General features: G+C 45.4%; 3 protein-coding genes and 1 pseudogene across 3 annotated transcripts in view; 3 read left to right on the forward strand and 1 right to left on the reverse strand.

Annotated features, from left to right (window-relative positions):
• Positions 1-208: 208 nt before the first annotated feature.
• Positions 209-1387, forward strand: LOC123062252 (vacuolar protein sorting-associated protein 28 homolog 1). The gene has a single exon (XM_044485697.1). It carries the CDS (start codon positions 402-404, stop codon positions 1044-1046), a length of 645 nt encoding a protein of 214 aa, XP_044341632.1. The 5' UTR covers positions 209-401; the 3' UTR covers positions 1047-1387.
• Positions 1388-1751: 364 nt separating this feature from the next.
• On the forward strand, positions 1752-8167 carry LOC123062249 (putative disease resistance RPP13-like protein 1; annotated as a pseudogene).
• Positions 8168-9042: 875 nt separating this feature from the next.
• Positions 9043-14594, forward strand: LOC123062250 (putative disease resistance protein At3g14460). The gene is made up of 4 exons (XM_044485694.1): positions 9043-9330; positions 9573-13525; positions 13670-14172; positions 14293-14594. Exon 2 carries the CDS (start codon positions 9644-9646, stop codon positions 12641-12643), a length of 3000 nt encoding a protein of 999 aa, XP_044341629.1. The 5' UTR covers positions 9043-9330; positions 9573-9643; the 3' UTR covers positions 12644-13525; positions 13670-14172; positions 14293-14594.
• A 131-nt stretch (positions 14595-14725) lies between these two features.
• LOC123062251 (sphingosine kinase 2) overlaps positions 14726-17696 on the reverse strand; it is a gene marked incomplete in the record, with an annotated part of 20371 nt that continues 17400 nt past the window's right edge. Inside the window, 9 exon segments of the mRNA XM_044485695.1 lie at positions 14726-15058; positions 15162-15284; positions 15405-15674; positions 15763-15833; positions 15927-16004; positions 16097-16183; positions 16300-16372; positions 16795-16895; positions 17006-17128. Coding sequence (XP_044341630.1) covers positions 14861-15058; positions 15162-15284; positions 15405-15674; positions 15763-15833; positions 15927-16004; positions 16097-16183; positions 16300-16372; positions 16795-16895; positions 17006-17128 — 1124 coding nt within the window.

A 17696-nucleotide genomic window follows, 5' to 3' on the forward strand; every position in this document is an offset into this window, starting at 1 on the left:
TACTAGCAACCGTTGAAGATTGTAAAGGAAGGGAGCAGTAAACCACATGGCAGCAGAAGCTGACGTGCAATTCCATTCATCTTTGCTTTTGGTTGGCCGACTAGCAGCGAAAGGAAGCTTCAGAAGAAAGGCAGCATAATAAACGCGGTGCACACGACAGAGCGTTGCGGTCTTGCAGACTACAGCGTGCGTGCGGAGAAGCATCAAAGACTACACACTTTACACGAAACCCCTCGTAGTTCTTCGTCCTCCCAAGCTTCCCCACACCCCGCTTCCTCCCCTCTCTGTCCCCCCTCGCCCCCAATCTCGCGCGACGCCACCAAACCCTAGCCCCCAAATCGCTCGCCGGGGAGAGGCCGGAAGGGCGGGAGGCCGGAGGCGGACGCCGCTCGCCGGCGCCGATGGAGGTGAAGCTGTGGAACGACAAGCGCGAGCGGGAGCTCCTGGAGAGCCTGGCGGACCTGTACGCGATCATCAAGGCCACGGAGAAGCTGGAGCGCGCCTACGTCCGCGACCTCGTCTCCGCCGCCGACTACGAGGCCGACTGCCTCAAGCTCATCTCCCAGTTTAACTCCCTCTCCTCCTCCCTCGCCGGGGTCGTCACCATCCCGCGCTTCGTGCAGGCCTACCGCCTCGACTGCCCCGCCGCCCTCAACCGCCTCGTCCAGTCCGGCGTCCCCGCCACCATCGAGCTCCGCGCCGCCACCGCCTCCTCCTCCGCGCCGGCCGCCACCGCGGCCTCCGCATCCGCCATCGCCCAGTGCGTCCAGAGCTTCATCACCGCCATGGACGCCGTCAAGCTCAATATGCTCGCCAACGACCAGGTCCGCCCCCTGCTCCACGACCTCTCCACCTCCATGGGGAAGCTCGGTACCGTCCTGCCGCCCGACTTCGAGGGGAAGGTCAAGGTGAACGAGTGGCTCGCGAAGCTGCATAAGATGGGGGCCGGGGACGAGCTTACAGATCAGCAGGCCAGACAGCTCAATTTTGATCTGGAATCAGCGTATAGTGCGTTTATGGCCTCGCTTCCCACTGCTGGCCTGTGAACAAGGATCGGCTTGGTTCTGAGTTGATTCTTCTTTCTGTTTTGTCATGCTCTTGTCTTGCAATGGTATACATATGTGTAATTTGGCTCAATCTATATCGTTTGTGTACAACAATGCCAATCTTATGGAAAGTTGCTCCCTACAGATCGATTGTTTCATACTGTTTATAGGGACCCTTGATTGTATTCAGCGTACAGTGTGTTTATGGCCTCGCTTCCACTGCTGTTCAAAGGATTGGTTTTGCTCTGAGCTGTTCTTATGTTTGTACTTTGTTACAATGTTGTCTTTTGACCACTACTGTGGGTGCGATATATGTGTAATTTGGATTGTGTTTTATTCTTTGTTGATAACAGAGCGAATTTTACAAAAAATCCCCAGATGGATTCTGTTGCATAATTATTATATGTGGTGCGATGTTTCTCCGTGATGTCCATCAATGGTAGAATGCTTGCCTTTGTCCTTTCTATTGGATATGTTTCTTCTCCGTCAATAATATGGAGCAAAAGTGTCAATTTATATTTCACTGTCCTGGTGATATTATGATCTTTCAGTTTGCAAGAACAATCTTGTTTGAATCTAGGGCAGTTGGAACTGATTGCATTGGTGTTTTAGCTTTGTGCACTTGCTTATCCTGGACTGGTCCAAAGATACATGGATGTTCAGTTATGAAAGTACAAGTCATGATGTGTCTACACTTTTTTAACGAAATGGCATCATTGATTTGATAGTTTTGTATGGATATTGTATTCAACTCTGTACTTCTCGATGTCAATAATGGTTTTGTAAGGTTTGCTTCTGAATTGTTCCTTTCTTTGTACTGTGTGGTCGTTGGATCAGTACTGCAGTGCCATCCATATGTGTAATTTGGATTATACTCTGTTGTTTGTCAACGATAAAAATGCTATTTTTTGTGGCTCGATGGATTCTGTTGCATATTGGCTATATGCGGTACAATTGTACAGTGTTGGTTTGTGATGTCCATTCAATGTAGAATGCTTGCATATGCCTGCTAATCTACCAATTCTTCCTTCAGAAATGATAACTAACTCTCCCTCCGATCCATATTAGTTGTTGCTGAAATGAATGTATCTTAGATGTATTTCAGTGCTAGATACATCCGTTTGAGCGACAACTAATATGGATCGGAGGGAGTAGAACATGTGCCTGTAATGCAGGTTATTTCTCTTAACATGCGTATTCCTTAAACTGGCTCACTTGTGTGCTTTCTTCCTTCACCAAATAGACATCCAAAACCTCTAAACAGGGTTATGTTTTATGAATGTAAATGTTATTTTTCTGATCTTTTGGTGTTCTTCCGTAATTTTTCTGAACTTTGGAAGCTGAATAAATTTTCAGACATTTTAACATGCCAAATTTGTTCCGGTTGAAAATCAATTTGAGTGCAATTTTCAGATGTGAACCTCAGATCATCTACTGAGTTATATGTGTGGGGAACAAAAAAAAGCTAATTATTATTCTGACATGCTTGGCAGGACATTTTTCCCAGGCTCATCTCACCTTCCTCTGGTTTGAGTTTTCACGGAACCCAGTCCGATGGTGAATCACATCATCTAGTTTGGATTTCCTGTAGCCGAAGACCAATAGAGTCATATTTTATTCTTGCTCATAGCTTTCTGAACTGAAACATAGTACTTGGAAAGTGTGAAGCCAGTGATAGTGAGGAAGAATAAAATGGTAGAAGCAGGTAACGTAAGCTACCAGTTCATTGACTTTGTTGGTTTTGATGTGCTAACACCAGGTCCATTATCACCATCTGATTATTTGAAACTACAAAATTATGTCAAGGGGTGCTCTTTGAACGAGTATTTTCATAGTTTCATAACATGAATGAACTGTCACTTGTTTTTATTTTATCGGTTGTAGCCTAGGCCACTTGCACATTTTTTATTGATTAGAGAGCTATCCAAAGTGGTTACTGTTTAGTTTTTTAGCGGATCCAGCTCAATTCAATTTAAGAAAAGATAAGTAGCTGGATCAGAGCTGTGTACATGGGATCATATCAATAGTCTTGTTGACCTGCTGCTTGGAGAGTTCTGCATCTCATTTCTCTTGTAATACAACACTAGCTCCAACCGGCCTCTCCAGCAACCTTGCATCCGCCATCTTTGCCATGCCGCTCCAGTAATTCTGAAGAAAACCTGGCCTTTGTGTTGTGTTTATTTTCCCTTTGCAGTTTGCTAATTTATCTGTCATTTCCCACTTCTACAGGTTTTTCATCCGTTGCTGCCTTCACCGCGTGGTTACACCTCCAGAAATCCCTTTGCCGTTTTAACTTGTTAGGTTCCCCCCTCTTTATCTTTTTTTTTTACCTCTAGAAATACTTCTGTGGCAAAAAAGGAGAAAGAAAAACCTGCCCTTTGTGCTGTGTTTATTTTCCCTTTGCAACACTAATTGATCTATTGTTTCCCACTTCTACAGGTTTTCATACATTGCTGCCTTCACCGACAGTTTGCCCCTCCAGAAGCACTTCTCTTACCCTTTATTCATTTCTTTGGGTCATTCCATACCCAAAAAGACAACAAGTCAAAAGCAAGAGGGGAAAAAGTTCTTGCTCCTGTTTACCGTGATCTACCTGTTAATTTTCTGCTCATTTCCCCTGAATAAATGCTTCTTCATCTCCTCCTGCATCCAACTATCAACTATCCAGTAGCCACAACCACAACCCCCATAAAAAGGGAAGAGAGATAAAAAAATCCGTCATTGGAGTTATTTTACCTGCTTGTCTGTTTATATCCTCCTAGCTTTCCCCCATTTTGTGTCTTTTGTCTTTACACTACCCAATTCCTTGCATTCTCAGAAGTCAAGAAGCAGAAAAATACCCCCCAAAATTTTGCAAATCCATGACGGGGGTGGCGCTGGTTGGTTTGCAATTGGCAGCATCACCGATCCTGAAGAAGCTCCTCGTGGATGCTTCAACATACCTTGGGGTTGACATGGCGAGCGAGCTCCATGAACTGGAGACCACCATCATGCCGCAGTTCGAGCTGATGATTGAAGCAGCTAACAAGGGCAATCGCAGGGTCAATTTGGACAAATGGGTCCAGGAGCTCAAAGAAGCCTTCTACAAAGCCGAAGACCTGCTGGACAAGCATGAGTACGACATCCTCGAGCGCAAAGCAAAGAGTGGGAGAGATTCCTCGCCACCCCGTGCCTCATCAATCAGCACTATTTTGAAGCCTCTGCGTGCTGCTTCTAACAGGTTATCTAATCTCCTCCCAAAGAACAAGAAGCTACTTCACCAGCTGAATGAACTGAAGGCCATTCTGGTGAAAGGCAGGGAGTTGCGTGAACTTCTTTGCATACCAGTCGGTAACAGTACAGAGAGCCCCATCATTGTTCCTCAGGCCACATCATTACCACCTTTGAAAGTAATAGGTCGTGACAAGGATCGTGATGATATAATAAACCTTCTTACCGAGCCGGCTGCTGTTGAGACCAATTCAGCTGTATATGCGGGTTTGGCCATCATCGGAGCAGGAGGTATGGGAAAATCCACCTTGGCACAACATGTTTACAATGACAAGACGGTACAAGAACATTTTGATATCAGGATGTGGGTGTGCATCTCACGCAAACTTGATGTCCATCGTCATACACGGTAACACGGGAGATTATCGAATCTGCAGCTAAGAAGGAGTGCCCACGTCTTGATAATCTGGATACTCTCCAGTGCCAATTAAGGGTCATACTGCAAAAATCAGAGAAATTCTTGCTTGTATTGGATGATGTCTGGTTTGATGATTTGAGTAGTCAGATGGAATGGGACCAACTGTTAGCTCCTCTAGTTTCTCAGCACAAGGGAAGCAAAGTTTTGGTAACTTCTCGATGGGATACATTTCCTTCCGCTCTTTACTGTGAAAAGGTGCTCCGTTTGGAAAGCATGAAAGACGCTCAGTTCTTGGCACTCTTCAAATACTATGCCTTCACTGGAGCACAAATCAGAGATCCTCCCTTGCTTGAAAGGCTAGAAGAGATTGCAGAGGAGATAGTTAAGAGGCTTGGACAGTCTCCTTTGGCTGCAAAAGTTGTTGGTTCCCAGTTGAAAGGGAAAATGAATGTCCCTGCCTGGAAAGATGCTCTGACTTTAAAGATTGACAACTTAAGTGAGCCCAGAACAGCTCTGCTGTGGAGTTATCAGAAGTTAGATCGACGTCTTCAGAGGTGCTTTGTATATTGCAGCTTGTTTCCGAAAGGACACAAGTATAACATTGATGAGTTGGTTCACCTGCTGATAGCAGAGGGGCTTGTTGATCCATGCAACCAGAAAAGGAGAATGGTAGATGTTGGAAAGGATTACCTCAATGAGATGGTTTCTGGGTCTTTCTTGCAACCATTTTCTGAAAGTTCTATGGACACATGCTACATTATGCATGATCTTCTTCATGATTTGGCAGAATCGCTCTCTAAAGATGATTGCTTCAGATTAGAAGATGATAGGGTGACAGAAATACCATGCACTGTTCGTCATCTGTCTGTTCGTGTTGAGAGTATGAAACAACATCAGCGCAGTATCTGCAGGCTACATCATTTGCGCACTGTTATCTGTATCGACCCACTTACTGATGATGTGAGTGATCTTTTCCGTCAGGTACTGCAAAACTTGAAGAAGTTACGTGTACTCTATTTGTGCTTCTACAATAGTGACAAGCTACCTGAATCTGTTGGTGAGCTGAAGCACCTTCGGTATTTAAACCTCATTAGAACTTCCATTGCCGAATTGCCTGGATCATTATGTGTTCTTTACCACCTACAGTTACTTCTGTTAAACCATAAAGTCAAGAGTTTGCCTCACAAACTCTGCAAATTAAGCAAGTTATGGCATCTCGAAGGGTATCATGATCTGGGATACAGGATGTGTGAAGTAGCTCTGCCTCAAATCCCTTATATAGGCAGGCTAACTTCGCTCCAGCATGTTAAAGAATTTTGTGTGCAAAAGCAGAAGGGATGTGAGTTGCAACAGCTTAGAGACATGAAAGAGCTTGGTGGCAGTTTAAGAGTCAGAAACCTGGAGAATGTCACTGGAAAGGATGAAGCCTTAGAGTCAAAGCTGTATCAGAAAATTAATCTGGGAAGCTTGGCCCTTGTCTGGAGTTGCAATAATCGCATGAATGCAGATGGTAGTTTACAGTTGGAGATTCTAGAAGGTTTGATGCCACCGCCTCAACTGAAAGGCCTTGAAATCAAGGGTTACAAATCTGAGACGTATCCAAGTTGGTTACTTGATGGTTCGAATTTTGAGAATTTGGAATCTTTTAAGCTTGTTGATTGCAGTGCATTAGAAGGCCTGCCACTCAACACCAAGCTCTTCAGGCATTGCTCTGAACTGGAACTCGAGAATGTCTGGAGTCTGAAAACATTATCTTATCTTCCAGCAGCCCTCACATGCTTGTCAATTGGCAGTTGCCCACTGCTTACGTTTATTGCCAGTGATGAGCTAGATCTGCATGATCAGAGGGAGAACATCATGAGAGCAGACTACTTGGCATCACAACTTGCTTCGATATGGGAGGTGGATTCCGAATGGGAAATTAAGAGAATATTAACGTCACAACATTCATCTCTGAAGCAAATGATGACATTAATGGATTCTGATATGTCACATCTTCAAACCATTGCAAGTGCTGTAGAAAGAGATAATGACGAGGTAATACTGACAGATGATATCATTAAGGCATGGATATGTTGCCATGAACAGAGGATGAGATTCATTTATGGAAGAAGCATCGGCTTGCCATTGGTTCCACCATCAGGTCTTTGTCACCTTCATCTTTCTTCATGCAGTATTACAAATAGGGCATTAGCTGTTTGCCTTGACGGTCTCACGTCACTGAGATGTTTGGTCTTAATGGAGATCATGACTTTAAGTACACTTCCATGACAAGTGGTTCTCCAACATTTGACAAAGCTCGAACGCCTTCACATTTCATCCTGCTGGTGTCTCAGATCATTAGGGGGGTTACGAGCTGCTACCTCTCTTTCAGATTTTCAATTGTTTGACTGCCCTTCTTTAGACTTGGCATGTGGAGCAGATTTTTTGCCATTATCTCTTGAGACGCTCCGGATACGGCGTTGCATGGTTGCAGCTAATTTTTTCAGTAGTGTCCTGCCACTCCTGGGGGATCTTACCATGTTTGTCTGCAGAAGCTCTGCATCTTTGTCAGTTGGTCGTCTGACCTCCCTTGAATCACTATCACTGGGAGTTTTACCTGATCTGTGCTCTCTTGAAGGACTGTCTTCCCTGCAACTTCACTCTGTACATTTCACAGATGTCCCGAAGCTTGACGCAAGCTGCATTTCACAGTTCCGGGTCCAGAGATCTATATATGTTAGCAGCCCTGTGATGCTCAACCACATGCTCTCGGCTGAAGGCTTTACAGTTCCGCCATTTCTGTCTCTTGAAGGACTCAAGGAATCCTCTGTTCTATTTGAAGAATCTGCAAATTTCAAATCTGTCAAATGCTTGAGGTTATTTGATTGTGAAATGAGTTCCCTGCCAATAAATCTGACGTGCTTCTCCAACCTGATGGAACTCGAAATCTTTAGGTGTCCCAATATATCATCTTTACCAGATCTGCCATCCTCCCTCCAGCACTTAGTCGTGTGGGAGTCTGAACTCTTGCAGAAGAGCTGCCGAGTACCTGATGGAGAAAGCTGGCCAAAGATTCAGCATATCCGCTGGAAGAAATTCACATAATTACAGAATGACAACTCCAAAGAAATCGAAAGGTAAAGGTTCGTCCAGTGCCTTTGCAAATATAAACTTTTACACTATTTGTTTCATTTCTGGCCTTTCAGATACTTCATTTGTTTCAAAGTTCCATTCGTTCATTTATTTCATGCAGCAGGCCCACCATCTTTCCCCTCCGGCGATCTCGTCTCCACCCACTGCCTGTCAAGAGTTGGAGGGCCTCAAGCTCACTTGCACTTCAGCTCTCTCTACATTGTCTCGCTGGTGCCGAACTGCCGCCCCCTCGGTTTCCTTCTTCGTCGACCGTTGCATGCGTCGCTTTTCCACTCTGGACGGCTCCACTAACAGTGTTGGGCCGCGTGTGTACATATGAATCTTTTATCTGTAATGATTGTCGCTATTTAGTTATCAACCTATCATGTCTTGGCGTGCTACTTTTGATTGGTGATGCCTGTGACAGTTATCTCTTGTGCGCTGAAATATCTCTTGTACTTGGATATCTTGTGTACTGCTGGAGCGTTAAATTCCATAATTCCATATTATAGTTGAACTTCTGCAGATTGTTTTGGGTAAAGGAGTAAAGGTAACTGGTGGCATCTTTGTCAAGACCGAGTGAATAGTTAAACTCACTTTGAAGATGACAAACCTGAAGTCTGAGGATATTGCTAGCGAATACGGTGTCTTGTGAAAAGTTTTACCAGAATGGTGGTCACCGTGTGATTCAGCGAAAGCGCAAGAGGGCGCCAACAGTTTGGGTTGGTTCGATTGGAGCTGAAACTGAACCAAGACGAGCTGGGTCTCTTCATTGCAAGTGTTACGTGGAGATACACGGCCTTTTCGTTGAGAATCTTGTTTGGATACGGTGGAATATACTTGAAAATATGAACAGGAATAAAGCCATTGACACAAATGGAGAATCTTCGGAGAGTCGAGGAAGACGAAGGGGGTTTCATTTTGGACAATATACAGTGGCCAAGCCCTGGTGCACGGTCAGCTGAACAGAAGGGCCATAGGCCATCAAATCTTGATGCCCCTGGTTCCTGCCGTACGTTCCTTCCATTCTGGCAACCACCTCGCCGTCCACGTCTGCGATGCCACCCTGTCTCGGATCCTCCACAAGAATACCGAAAGGATTTCACCTGCAGAAGGCAGAAGCAGTGGAAAACAAATTCAACACTGTAAGTTGATAATCAGGTTGACAGGGAAAAGATGGCTATAACCTTGAGATGTGTAACATGCGCCAAAGCCAAAAGATCAGCCTTCGGAGAGTCTTTCAGTAGGACTGCATCCATGTAGCCACCTGAGAACTGGATTGCAACCACACATAAATTACACCAATGCTTTCAGAGATAAGGCCTTCATCGTGGTCGTGGTGGAGAAACAGAAAGAGACTACCAGCTCCCAGTGCACCTCTGGATCAGATATTTTGCTCTCTTGTCTTGCTGTTTGGTGAGATCTGGTTCTGATCTCTCTTGTATTACAACACTTCTCCAGTCTTCCTCGTCGGCAACCTTGTATTACCGTCGCCGCCGTGGTGGCTCCAGCAACGATTCTGTCCTTCACTCCTTCACCTCTGTAAGCATTCCAACCTTCTATGCTATTTAGTTTCCCCTGTACAAATAGTTCCGTCCACACAAAAGAAACAAATTTGCTTGCAGGGCTCTGCTTAAATTTTTCTTTTCTTTTCTAACATACTGCAGTAGACTAATTTGTTTTGTTGTTCTCTGCTCCAACGGGTATTTTCATCTAATTGATGTATCCCATTGTTTGCCTCATAAAGTCTTTCTAATTCCCTGCCATTTTGTCTATTTACACAGCAGCCAAGATCTTTGTGTTCGCAGTGCAAAAGCCATTTCCCAATCCCCAACGAACAGTTCCCTGTGATTCCATGACTGGGGTGGCGCTGGCTGGCTTAAAGTTAGCAGCATCGCCAATCCTGAAGAGGCTCCTCGCTGATGCTTCAATGTTCCTTGGAGTGGACATGGCAAGTGAGCTCCATGAACTGGAGACCACAATTATGCCGCAGTTCGAGCTGATGGTTGAAGCAGCTAACAAAGGCAACCACATGGTCAAGTTGGACAAATGGGTCCAAGAGCTCAAAGAAGCCTTCTACAAGGCTGAGGATCTGCTGGACATGCATGAGTATGACCTCCTTGAGCGCAAAGCAAAGAATGGGGGAGATTGCCCACCACCGTGTGCCTCATCCATCAGCACTATTTTGAAGCCTCTGCGTGCTGCATCTAACAGATTATCCAATGTTCGCCCAAAGAACAAGAAGCTACTTTTCCAGCTGAATGAATTGAAGGCCATTCTAGCGAAAGGGAAGGGGTTCTCTGAGCTTCTTTGTTTACCAGGTGGTAACAGTGCAGAGAGGCCCATTATTCCTCAGGCCACATCATTACCACCTCTGAAAGTAATAGGTCGTGACAAGGATCGCGATGATATAATAAACCTTCTTACCGAGCCGGTTGCTGTTGAAGCTAATTCAGCTGTATATGCGGGTTTGGCCATTGTCGGAGCAGGAGGTATGGGAAAATCCACCTTGGCACAACATGTTTACAATGACAAGAGGGTGCAAGAACATTTTGATGTCAGGATGTGGGTGTGCATCTCACGCAAACTTGATGTCCATCGTCATACACGGGAGATAATCGAATCCGCAGCTAAGAGGGAGTGCCCACATCTTGATAATCTGGATACTCTCCACTGCCAATTAAGGGACATACTGCAGAAGTCTGAGAAATTCTTGCTTGTATTGGATGATGTTTGGTTTGATGATTCGAGTAGTCAGATGGAATGGGACCAACTGCTAGCTCCCCTAGTTTCTCAGCACAAGGGAAGCAAAGTTTTGGTAACTTCTCGACAGGATACATTTCCTTCCGCTCTTTACTGTGAAAAGGTGCTCCGCTTGGAAAGCATGGAAGATACTCAGTTCTTGGCACTCTTCAAATACTATGCCTTCACTGGAGCACAAATTGGAGACCCTCCGTTGCTTGAAAGGCTAGAAGCGATTGCAGAGGAGATAGCTAAAAGGCTTGGACAGTCTCCTTTGGCTGCAAAAGTTGTTGGTTCCCAGTTGAAAGGGAAAATGAATATCTCTGCCTGGAAAGATGCTCTGACTTTAAAGATTGACAACTTAAGTGAGCCTAGAATGGCTCTGTTGTGGAGTTATCAGAAGTTAGATCCACGTCTGCAGAGGTGCTTTGTATATTGTAGTTTGTTTCCAAAAGGGCACAGGTATAACACTGATGAGTTGGTTCACCTGCTGATAGCGGAGGGGCTTGTTGATCCGTGCAACCAGAACAGGAAAATGGTAGATGTTGGAAAGGATTACCTCAATGAGATGGTTTCTGGGTCTTTCTTGCAACCATTTTCTGAAAGATTTTTGGACACATCCTACATTATGCATGATCTTCTTCATGATTTGGCAGAGTCGCTCTCTAAAGAAGACTGTTTCAGATTAGAAGATGATAAGGTGACAGAAATACCATGCACCGTCCGTCGTCTGTCTGTTCGTGTTGAGAGCATGAAACAACATCAGCTCAGTATCTGCAAGCTACATCATTTGCGCACTGTTATCTGCATTGACCCACTTACAGATGATGTGAGTGATGTTTTTAGTCAGGTACTTCAAAACTTGAAGAAGTTACGTGTACTCTATTTGTGCTTCTACAATAGTAACAAGCTACCCAAATCTGTGGGTAAGCTGAAACACCTTCGGTATTTAAACCTCATTAAAACTTCCATTGTCGAATTGCCTGGATCATTATGTGCTCTTTACCACCTACAGTTACTCCTGTTGAACCATAAAGTTACGAGTTTGCCTCACAAACTATGTAAATTAAGCAAGTTACGGCATCTTGAAGGGTATCGTGATCTGGGATATAGGATGTATGAAGTAGCTCTGCCTCAAATCCCTTATATAGGCAAGCTAACTTTGCTCCAGCATGTTGAAGATTTTTGTGTGCAAAAGCAGAAGGGGTATGAGTTGCGGCAGCTCAGAGACATGAAAGAGCTTGGTGGCAGTTTAAGAGTCAGAAATCTCGAGAATGTTACTGGAAAGAATGAAGCCTTAGAGTTGAAGCTATATCAGAAAAGTCATCTTAGAAGCTTGGCCCTTGTCTGGAGTTGCAATAATGGCAAGAATGCAGATGACAGTTTACAGTTGGAGATTCTAGAAGGTTTGATGCCACCGCCTCAACTGAAAGGCCTCGAGATCAAGGGTTACAAATCTGCCACGTATCCAAGTTGGTTACTTGAGGGTTCATATTTTGAGAATTTGGAATCTTTTAAGCTTGTCGATTGCAGTGCCTTAGAAGGCCTGCCACTCAATACTGAGCTCTTCAGGCATTGCTCAAAACTAGAGCTCGAGAATGTCTCGACTCTGAAAACGTTATCGTGTCTTCCAGCAGCCCTTACATGCTTATCAATTAGCAGTTGCCCACTGCTTATATTTATTACCAGTGATGAGCTAGAACAGCATGATCAGATGGAAAACATCATGAGAACAGACCACTTGGCATCACAACTTGCTTCGATATGGGAGGTGGATTCTGAATCGGAAATTAAGGAAGTATTATTGTCAGAACATTCATCTCTGAAGCAAATGATGACATTAATGGATGCTGACATGTCACATCTTCAAACGATTGCATGTGCTGTAGAAAGAGAGCACGGTGAGTTAGTTCTGGAAGATGATATCATTAAGGCATGGATATGTTGCCACGAGCAGAGGATGAGATTCATTTATGGTAGAAGCATCAACTTGCCGTTGGTTCCACCATCAGGTCTTCGCGCACTTCGTCTTTCTTCATGCAGTGTTACAGATGAGGCATTAGCTGTTTGCCTTGGTGGTCTCACGTCACTGAGAAGTTTGTTCTTAATGTAGATCATGACTTTAACTACACTTCCGTCACAAGCGGTCTTCCAACATTTGACAAAGCTGGACTTTTTGTTCATCAGATATTGCTGGTGTTTCAAGTCATTAGGAGGCTTACGATCTGCTACCTCTCTTTCAGAAGTTAGATTGATTTCCTGCCCTTCTTTAGATTTGACACATGGAGCAGGTTTATTGCCGTCGTCTCTTGAGGAGCTCTGTATATACCAGTGCATGGTTGCAGATAATTTCTTCAGTAGTGACTTGCCGCACCTGAAAAGTCTTAGCATGTTTGGCTGTAGAAGCTCCACTTCCTTGTCTATCGGTCATCTGACTTCCCTTGTATCCTTATCAGTGGGAGGTTTCCCTGATCTGTGCTTTCTTGAAGGCTTGCCATTCTTGCAACTTCACCACGTACATTTGACAGATGTCCCGAAGCTCGTTGCGAACTGCATTTCACAGTTTCGGGTGCAGCAATCACTCTATGTTAGCAGCCTCGTGATGCTCAACCACATGCTCTGGGATGAAGGTTTTACAGTTCCACAATTTCTGTCTCTCGAAGGATGCAAGGAATCATCCGTTTCATTTGAAGAATCTGCAAAATTCACATCCGTCAAGTGCCTTAGATTATGTCGGTGTGAAATGAGGTCCCTACCAGGAAATCTGAAGTGCTTCTCTAGTCTGAGGACACTCGATATCTATGACTGCCCCAACATATCATCTTTATCAGATCTGCCATCCTCCATCCAACATATATGTGTTTGGCGTTGTGAACGCTTGAACGAGAGCTGCCAAGCGCCTGACGGAGAAAGCTGGCCAAAGATTGCGCATATCCGCTGGAAGGATTTCAGATGAACTGTTGTTCGGATATGCAACTTCCAAATAAATGGAAAGGTAAATGATCCACCGGCCTTTGCAAAGATAGTCCTTTTGACGATTGCAAAAAAAAAAGACAGCCTTTCGTAATAGTTATTTCATTTTTTATCTTTCATATGCTTCATTTATTTCAAGTTGCATTTATTCTTTTGTTTCAAACAGTAGGTGCGAGATCTATCCCCTCCGGTGACCATGTCCACTGCGTGTCAAGAGTTGGAGTGCCTCAAGCTCACCCACCCTGCAACTCTCTCGCCTCTCGGCATTGCCACTACTGTCGACCCCTCAGGATCCCTTCTACGTTGATTACTGAATGCATCATTCTTCCAGTTTCTCCACCCCCTGGACTGAGACATGCATCTAAATTTGAATCTTGTTCTACAGTTATTGCCGTTGTGTTGTTATCCTGTCTTAGAAGTGTTGCTTCTGATTGGTGATGCTTGGACTAGCAGTTATCCCTTGTGTGCTGACATGCACTTGGATGGTTGTAACAGTTATCTATCCCTTGTTAGCTGAGATTCACTTAGATATCCCATGTACTTCTGGAGGGCCTCTTTGTCAAGACTGAGCGAATAGTTGAATATACGCTCACTTTGAAGATGAGAACTGTGAAGTCTGAAGAAGTTGCTAGCGCCAACCAATTCAGACTCACAACTATGAAGATAAAGGTAAAGTTTTCCCCAGTCCCTTTGTGAATATGAACTTTTGTAATATTTGTTTCATTTTTTTATCTTTCAAATGCTTCATTATTTTCAAAGTTTCATTCGTTCATTAATTTCATTCAGCAGGCCCAACATCTTTCCCCTCCAGTGACCTCGCCTCCACCTGCTGCTTGTCAAGTTGAGTGGAGTGCCTCGATCTCACTTGCACTTCAGCTCTCTCTGTCGCCTTGATCGATTGCTGCATGCATTGCTCTTCCGACCTGAACTGCTCCACCACCAGTGATGCAACGCTTGTCTAAACTTGAATATCTGTTCTACAGTTATTGTTGTTAATTTGTTATCCTGTCTTGGCGTGTTACTTTTGATTGGTGATGCTTGTAAAAGTTACCCCTTGTGAACTGAGATGTACTAGCATTCAATAATTTCATTTATTATCTCGGTCCCAAGAAGTTTGTCTTAGATTTATCTAGATACAGTTCAACGAAAGCACAACGGGGCGCCAACGGTTTGGGTTGGTTCGGACTGGAACTGAAACTGAAGCAAGACGAGGCACATTGTGTTGCTCAGAGACGTGTGACCTTTTCTTGAAAGAATCTTGTTTTGAATACAATAGAGTACTTTTTTAAATATGAACAAGAATAAAGCAATTGACACAAAGGGACAATCTCTGGTGAGAGGAGAAGGCAAGGTAGGATCATTTGGGACAGTATACAGTGGCCAAGCCCTGGTGCACGGTCAGCTGAACAGAAGGGCCATAGGCCATCAAATCTTGATCCTGGTTCATGCCGTACGTTCCTTCTCCTCTGGCAACCACCTCGCCGTCCACGTCTACGATGCCGCCCCTTTTTGGATCCTCCATGAGCTGCCCCGGCGATAACCGGAAGGATTTCACCTGCAAAGTCGAACCTACTGATGAACCACTCTATGGAAGAAGGTTGGCACGGTGTTCTGAATCGCTGCAAGTTGATCAGGTTGACAGGGAAAAAATGGCCAACCTTGAAATATGTAACATGTGGCGATTTCACGTAGCTCCCATCGCTCATCTTCAGCAGCAGAGCCAAAAGATCGGCCTTCGGACAGTCTTTCAGTATGACCGCGTCCATGTAGCCATCTGAGAACTGCATCAAATCCACACCATGCATCTCACGCAAATTACACCAGCACTCAACTGGCAGGTTTTGCAGAAGCAAATGGAGCTTGATCAGATTAGCACTGTGAAACAAAGACAAAAATATTACCTTGGCTTCAGGAGCTGCCATGGCGTTTTCAGCAGCCCATGGCACGTTGTAGACGCACACACCCACAAATGGGCCATCGATGGATCTCCAGTCTGAACATTGAAACTCGGCCGTAGGGCCTTGATAAGAGCACACCCGAGATTCCCCGTTTCGCTCCACGATGGGAGTCTCGGCTTGCTTGACAGGATCTCCGTATGCCTCGTAGCCCGGGGCAGGCACAAAGTGGACGCTTCCGCGGTATCGGCGCAAGTTCATTATGCGAACCAGAGCCTGGGATCAATCAAGAAGAATTCGTTACGACGTGAGGCATTAGTTTCCAAAGATTTCAAGTTATCACAAAAGAACCAACATTACGCACATAAAAGTCGAACCGTGCGCTCCCCATCCACCTGTATTTCTCAGACTCGATGTCAACATCGGCCACCAAACCTGAAAATTTTCTGAAAGGGTCAGATCCGGCATCCACAGAAGCTCCATTGGAATTTAACAGACATTGTTGATTTCATGGTTGCGTTTGCGTACCCCAAGTAGTTGACAGCACGCTGAAAACGGTTTTTTCCCCTTGCACTATGGTGCAGACATCCAAGGCCTGCTTGTGACCTGTGCAACGAGAGAGTTGTTGCTTCCATCAGATTCCTCTATTTGAAACTGCCGTGGGAACTTATATTATGTGCCTGAAAGCATACTATGACCTGTGATAATGGCAAATACGGCGTCTGAAACTGAGCACGTCTCGCTGGCAGCATGGAGAAGTGATTTGGCCATGCCGTTTCCTGTGCCTGCATAAATAACAAACCAACACACATGTTTGAGCACTTTCAGAATTTTTGGTGCTACTAGTGTCTGACCAAAGATCGATTATTATTCAGCTAAAAAAAGATCAGTTGTTCTTTACCAGCTGGAACTATGCCAATTGGCATCTTTATTGCTTCCTCCCAGTCTGATCTTTGCAGAATCCCATTCACAAGCTACATGCCAGAAATGTCAGCATGGGAAGAAAAAAAGAAGTAGGAACCTTACAGTATGTACGACATTTTCTATGGCTTTTTTAGTAGAATTTTTTTTCTTTTCTTTTTTTCTGCGAATGAGTAGATTTTTTTACTTTTTTTTTGAACTGCGAATGAGTAGATTTGAAGGCACTATAAACTGCTCAAGCTAAACTTGCATCAGATGCTGTTAATATCTCTCAGTGTTTGTTTATCGCCAGCCTTCCAGACAAGATGATCAAGTGAGATCCGTCCACTAACATTATGTGAAGTCAACTCGCAGCTGCATATCGAATGCCAACTACAACTACTGGAGTCAACGCTGTGGATTCGACCCCTGCCATGCCGTGCCATGCCAACCATGCAAACCTAAACATGGTACAGAATATTTGCGTGTTACCAACCTCCACGAGGACGCCATCGCCGCTGACGCAGACGATCCCGTCGTATCTTGCAAGGTCGAGAGAGGACGCCACCTCCCGGGCATGCCCCCGGTACCGGGTCTCTGAAACAAATTAACGAAACCACGGACCAGGCGGATCAAAATAACTGTAAGGGCCAAGAATGTCGGAGAAGAAGATCGCGCTTCAAAAAACCATGGAAAACGAACCTTACCTTGCATTGTGACTTCGACGCCGGCGGCTTCGAACAGGGGTTTGATTTCTGCCTCGTAGATCTTGCTCGCCCGTCTTTTGCCTCCGTAGGGGTTGATGAGGACGAACAATCTCTTGGGCCGCCCTGTTATCGCATGTTCATCACGAAATATGAATCGTTTACGCTAATGGAGCATCGCATTATAAACTACTAGAAACAGCTGATATAATCCCGTAAAAAATTGCTAGTTGATGAAACAGAGGAGCAGCTCGTCACATCTAGATTGGAGAAGCACTGTGCATCATCAGAGGAATCGAAAAATCCGAGACAGTTTGGGCTGGTCGCGTGGTGACCGGCACGACGGACGGAGGCACCAAAGGCACGTACCTATCGAGTCCAAGCAGCCCCGTAGCGTCTCGCCCCAGGCCGCGGCCGCGCCCTCGCCGTCGGCCATCTCGAAGACGTACTCCCTCCTGCGCCTCTTCCCTCTCGCCTTGGCGCGCGACGGCGGTCTCGCGGCATCCTCCGCCACGAAGGCCCTGACGACGACCTCCTTGCCGCTCGCCTCGGCTCCGAGCACGTCGGCCTCCAGCGAGAGGCTCCTCTCCGCCGTGGCCCTAGCGCAGCGCCACCGGAGCTCGGGGCAGCCGCCTGTGGTGGAGAGTGTCGCTTCGGCCGTCGTGCCGTTCACGCGGACCTTGGTCGCGGCGCC

The sequence above is a fragment of the Triticum aestivum genome, chromosome 3A, assembly GCF_018294505.1.
Source record: "Triticum aestivum cultivar Chinese Spring chromosome 3A, IWGSC CS RefSeq v2.1, whole genome shotgun sequence".
Classification (NCBI taxonomy): Eukaryota; Viridiplantae; Streptophyta; class Magnoliopsida; order Poales; family Poaceae; genus Triticum; species Triticum aestivum.